Source organism: Populus alba, chromosome 4 (assembly GCF_005239225.2).
Source record: "Populus alba chromosome 4, ASM523922v2, whole genome shotgun sequence".
NCBI classification, from domain to species: domain Eukaryota; kingdom Viridiplantae; phylum Streptophyta; class Magnoliopsida; order Malpighiales; family Salicaceae; genus Populus; species Populus alba.
In genome coordinates this window covers 23,011,817-23,017,305 of record NC_133287.1, presented here as the reverse complement: position 1 = coordinate 23,017,305, position 5,489 = coordinate 23,011,817, and the positions used below count along the sequence as shown (strand labels likewise).

Here is a 5,489-nt window from a genome sequence, read left to right as displayed (position 1 = left end):
GAAATAACGACTGTGAGTAATTCCTAATTCGATAGAGTTAGAGGTGTCGTCGTCCGAGACTCGGAGGGACTGAATTATAAATATGTCCCTGTAGTTTTGAGGAACAAGTTACTTAGTCCTTATTTGTAAAACACAGGAAAGATTACCCACCCTCTTATAGTTTAATCACTTTTCATTTTGCTTCAATTTTAAACAAAACTAAAATTATATATAATATACTGAAAACACCAAACAATTATATATAATATACTGAAAACACCTAAAAAAATAAAAAAAATATATCTTTCTTTATTCACAATTTCTCTCTTTTTCTTGACCAAAATCAAATTCTAACATTATTTAACCAGATAAAAATCGAATCTTGGATCCTATAATTTCAGCCCTTGTGTTTACTTAAATTTAATATTATTATTAATATTATAAATATTATTAAATTCATTATTTCTATTTTTTTTATTAAGGATAAATTTGTTGTATAGAACTCATTTACTGTTAGGATAGATTTAATGAGTAGAACTTCAAATCAGCAAATATTTAGCTTTTTTTATTTTCTTTTGTTTGCGCCTCTTTCTTTGTCTGGAACTGTGAAACTATCGTCAAAGAACACGAAATAAACTAAAAAAGAACCCATTCAATTACTCTTTTAATTGTGTGTTTTATTTCTTTGTGTTTGCTGGTGAGAAAATGTGATAGAAACCAAAGGAAAATTAAGAGTTTTACTATTTTTTGCAGGTGAAAGTTTTGAGATTGAGTGAGGAAGCGAATCGTGAAAACCTATATTTTGTGGTTTTGTAGTTGAGTTTTCTTCAGAAACTGGTGAAATTTTCTTGATTAGGAGTATTTTTTATTAACAGTAAAATTATAATATTTAATATAAGAATTATTAATTAGAATACAATGAAAATCTTGTAGATATTTTGAATTGTTTTGGTGGTTTTTTAGAGCATATAGAGTGGTATGTTGTAACTTATAAACTTTGTAATTTTGAAAAATATGAAGGTAAAGTTTTTTTTTTTTTAAAAAAAAAAAACTTAGCTAAAGAAGGTTGAGGCAATTTTTCCTTTTAAAAACTATTTATTTTATTCATTTGTCATTTCTTTTTCTATTTGTTTTATTATTTTAATAGCAAAATAAAAAAAACATAGATATTGTGTTGAGATCGAGAAAAAGGCATTCTTTGAAATAAAATAATATAAAATTTAGTGTGATCAACACAGATAAAAGGAATTAGTCTCCAATTAACTTATTTTTCCAGGGATTAATTTATAATCTACTCTATATACAAATCAAATTGACAGGCTATTTCGTAACATATTATAGCAAATAACAGGACGCGAGAGGAAAAAGTGATAGAAAAGTAATAAATAATATAGTAAAAGTATGAAAAAAAGCTAGCTTTAGTAAACATTCACAAATTAGCGTTAAAGAGTAAAATTCGAACTTTCCAAGTAACGCAGGGGTAACATTAGAAAATAGAAAAGTACAAGGATAAAAGCGGAGCACCGATAACGTTATAAGGGTACAAATACAGTTTACCTCATAAAAAACAAAATACGAGCCATCCCCTTGAATTTCTGGGCTTAGTAACCGAACTATGGGCCGGCTCATTATGAATAATCCTCAGCCCTCCATCGCTCCCTCCCTCACATTCATAAATTCCGCAATTCCCCGCTTTAACTCTCTCAGTTTCATTTCCCCCAAAAAAAAAAAAAAAAACCGCCTCAACCGATCAGTCACAGAGAGAAGAGAACCCTAGGAAGATAAATGACGTCGTCCTCTTCTTCCTCGTCTTCAAAAGCTGGAGAATCGTACATAGGAAGCCTAATTCGCATCACTTCTAAGTACGAGATTCGCTACGAAGGTGTTCTTTATCACATCAATACACAAGACGCCACCATTGGCCTAAAAAACGGTGCGCTTTGGTTTCCGAGTAATTTTTTAGAGAGATGAATTTTGTTATGCTGCACGCTACTCTCTTTCTTAGTGATTTTACTGGATAATTTTGTTGTAAATATCAGTTCTGCGAGTTTTAATTTTTTTTAATTTTTTTTTAATTAATTTAATTTATAGTGTGAATATTGAAAATAAGTTTTCTGCATGCATTTCTGGTAATACAACGCGTATTCATTTGCTCTTAGTGTGTTGTAATTTGTGGTCAGATAATATTAATGTAGATAAATTACTGTGTTCCATTGTTTGATACGGGAGATGTACATTTTTCTTTGTTTTGATGCAATATCTGGACATAGTTATTTATTTGCAAAATGTTGCCCTATAAATTATGCTGCAGTGAGGTCTTACGGAACAGAGGGTCGTAAGAAGGATGGACCACAAATTGCCCCTAGTGATAAGGTGTATGAATATATTCTATTTCGTGGAAGTGATATTAAGGTAATCCGGGGATAATTATCTGCCTCTCGTATGTATTTTTTTTTCCGGTGGCCTTTTTGTCGTAGCTTCATGCTGTTACTTCTGCGCTTTAAGAATTGAATGGCTTCTTTATTCAGTTATTTTATATGGAATTTGAGCAACTGATTAGCATCATGAATTCTCATTCGTATTCCTGTTCGGAACAGAAGATGTTAGGTTTCAGCTTTTCTTTCCTTTATTTGTTGTATGATTTATAGATAACGATGCTTTTCATACTCACCAAGTAGCCATCCAAGTGTTTCTAAGAATTTTGATATTTCAAAGCGATGCTGTCACACATAGAGTTTCTGTTTCTTGTGCTAAGTGTAGGAACGCTGTTTTGTGCTGTGCATGTAAATGTGCTTGCTGCAATTAATTACTGCTACTATCAGGATTTGCAAGTGCAGTCCCCACCACCTGACCAAACAGAGGAACAGATTTACAATGACCCTGCTATCATCCAGGTTTTGACATTTGGCTTATATTGATGAATTATGAAAATTATGAAACTCAGTCTATTCTTATTCATTCTTCTATTCCCGTGTTCTGTAGAACCATTCTGCTTTAAGTTCTTCAACTGCAGCTGGTGTTCAGGCACAACATACGCCTGCTTTGACGACCAGAGCCTATTCTGGTGCCTTGCCTTTGTTTCAGCCTGTAAACCATGTTGGCTTAACAAATCATTCCCAGGCTACTCAAAATGCTGGTCCATCTCTTTCCATTCCAAAGCATTCACAAGGATACCATGGAATATCTTCCCAGCAGTCTATGGTTTCATCTCCCTTAATAGTTCAGAATCATATGCAGGCTCTTGGATTGCAGGAACCTCCAGTTATGGGATTGAAAAGTCCTTCAGAATGTATTACTCCTGAATCAACTGTTGCAACTAATCCATTTAATCCAATTTTTTCATATTCCCTTTCACCAGTACAGTATCCAACTTCTCCTGACACATCATCCTTCTTATCTCTGAAGACACCTGTTCCATCTCATGCTGCATCTCTTCCTGCTAATAGATTAACCATGTCTTCGATTCCCATGTCTAGTCAAGACATCAACGCAACTGAAACTCTAGCTGTTGCAGACCCCATGGCTATGCGTCCTGCCCAATCTTTGCCTTACCTCATGCCATCCTATGTTGGTTCTACTTCTAGCTCTGTGTTAACACCACTTCCAGCTCTTTTAAGTCCTCATCACTTCTTACAGTCTAGGCCACCCGTGCTTTCTTCCCCACAGAAGCTGTACCCTGACCAGAAAGATGTAGCTGCTCTGACTCCTTTATCATCTACTTCTCCACCCTTGCTTTCTACTCCAGCGTCTCAACCACCATTATTACCTTTGCCAGGTTCTGTACAACAGGTTGGACCTCTTTCACTCTTTCCGTTAAAGTTCCATGGAACTTTGTTACATGTATTGCCTCTCTTGCAAAAACATATGTATACATAACAGTTCTGAAGGTGCTTTCCTGCTGTCTTTTTGTTGACTTTTACCGCAGCATAAATACTTGACCTCAAAATTTACTGAAGAATTCGATTTTGAAGCCATGAATGAGAAGTTTAAAAAAGATGAGGTTTGGGGTTATCTTGGAAAGGCAAAGCAAAGAGAGAAAACTGAAGGCATGGAGGATAATACAACTGATCAAAGCATGGTGGACAAAGAGGCCCCTGTTGTGGTTCTTAATCTCGATCCTAAGGTAGGTCTTTGAGTTTTTTCACTCATTAGTTAAGACACATTTATGAAACTTTAAATTACTATCTCCTAGCAGTTGAAGATTTATAAATTATATCACCTCCATTCTCAACGCTAAAACATTTATTGATTCTCTATTCAGCCTGCCTACAAGAAGGATGAATTCTTTGATACAGTTTCTTGCAACATGCGCAATCAGCGGTGGAATAGGCAGAACTGTTTCTCTGAGCGAATGAAGCTGGATACTGAGGTTTGCTTACAGGAAATGATTATTAATTTGTGCTAATAATTCACTTAAGATTGGATGATTTATTGATATTCTGACATTATTTTCTTTCATCAGACTTTTGGCAACTTGCATCTCAGACCAAATTTGGGTCATGGTGGCATCGGTTCTGGACGTGGTGATACCTATCACACCTCACATGGTCGGGGAAGGGGATATGGTTATCGTGGGAGGGGGCGTGGGTACATTGGATTTTGATGTCATCTGATCCCGTTAGTCTCTGGCGATCCATCTGCTTCTGTACATTAAATCTCTTTTTCAACGTTCGACATCTACGAGTTATGGTAAAGGATATGGGACCATGGGGGACCTTTTTCTTAGAATATCCAGTTGAGTTGTCAACTAGGAACTGCAGGAATGAACACTGATGGCTAGTTCATGCCTTTTTTTTCCGCCGATGAGCCAGCCTTTTACTCTTACTACCATAAGGAACATTGATCTTAGATGTTTGAATTAGATGTTTAGGAGCCTGCTGTTCTTGTGCTTTCTTTTCTAATGAGATCAGTTGTGTCTGTCAATGCTGACAGATCCATTTTACCCATCATCTTCATTGTAATCGTGGACAGGCTTTCTTGGTATGAAGGCAGGCATTAAATCGTAAACCGTATTCTGGTGAGTGACATTGGATCCATTTGCATGTCCACAGAAATGTAATCTGTGAAATGGTTATACTTGACATGTAGGATGTTATATAGATTTTTTTATGAGTTGAAGCTACAATTTTCTATTCACATCACTGGGATTTCCTCTCTCAAAAACCTCAGTTTATTCCCCTGATTTGATTTGCTTGCATTTTGTGTTTCATCAACAGCTTAGCTGACTTGTTCTGACGAGTAAAAAATATTTGCTAAAAAAAAATAAAATTGCAAGGAACTGTCTCAATCGTTTTGTTGAAAATTGTTGCTTTTGAAAAATAGAAAGGGCCTTGAAGCCTTTGCACCTTGCAGCATGCCTTTATTCTTTTCCTCTTCTCGTCCCAACCACACAAAAGAATGGCAATCCCCTTCTCTCAGCTACTTTGCGCTTCTTTTTTTTGGGCATCTATACCTGTTACATGGTGGAGTTGTTCCCACTTATTGGCATGCGTATGGGGAGATTGACTCCA

General features: G+C 35.6%; 1 protein-coding gene across 2 annotated transcripts; it reads left to right on the top strand.

Annotated features, from left to right (window-relative positions):
• The first annotated feature begins 1,670 nt into the window (after positions 1-1,670).
• On the top strand, positions 1,671-4,722 carry LOC118050098 (decapping 5-like protein). Of its 2 annotated transcripts, XM_035060334.2 has the most exons (7): positions 1,673-1,912; positions 2,291-2,391; positions 2,802-2,873; positions 2,962-3,768; positions 3,905-4,102; positions 4,241-4,348; positions 4,442-4,722. In XM_035060334.2, the coding sequence occupies exons 1-7, from the start codon at positions 1,765-1,767 to the stop codon at positions 4,580-4,582; spliced, it is 1,575 nt and encodes a 524-aa protein (XP_034916225.1). In that variant the 5' UTR covers positions 1,673-1,764; the 3' UTR covers positions 4,583-4,722. The 2 variants fall into 2 exon arrangements, with proteins under 2 accessions (XP_034916226.1, XP_034916225.1); XM_035060335.2 differs by lacking the exon at positions 2,291-2,391 and having other exon boundaries at positions 1,671-1,912; positions 2,740-2,873.
• The last annotated feature ends 767 nt before the right edge of the window (positions 4,723-5,489 follow it).

Excerpts from the sequence above, each read along its gene's own strand:
- LOC118050098 (XM_035060334.2), top strand. The coding sequence starts at position 1,765 with ATGACGTCGTCCTCTTCTTCCTCGTCTTCAAAAGCTGGAGAATCGTAC. Across the intron at positions 1,913-2,290 it reads CACCATTGGCCTAAAAAACG|TGAGGTCTTACGGAACAGAG; the intron begins GTGCGCTTTGGT and ends ATTATGCTGCAG. Across the intron at positions 2,874-2,961 it reads ATGACCCTGCTATCATCCAG|AACCATTCTGCTTTAAGTTC; the intron begins GTTTTGACATTT and ends CGTGTTCTGTAG.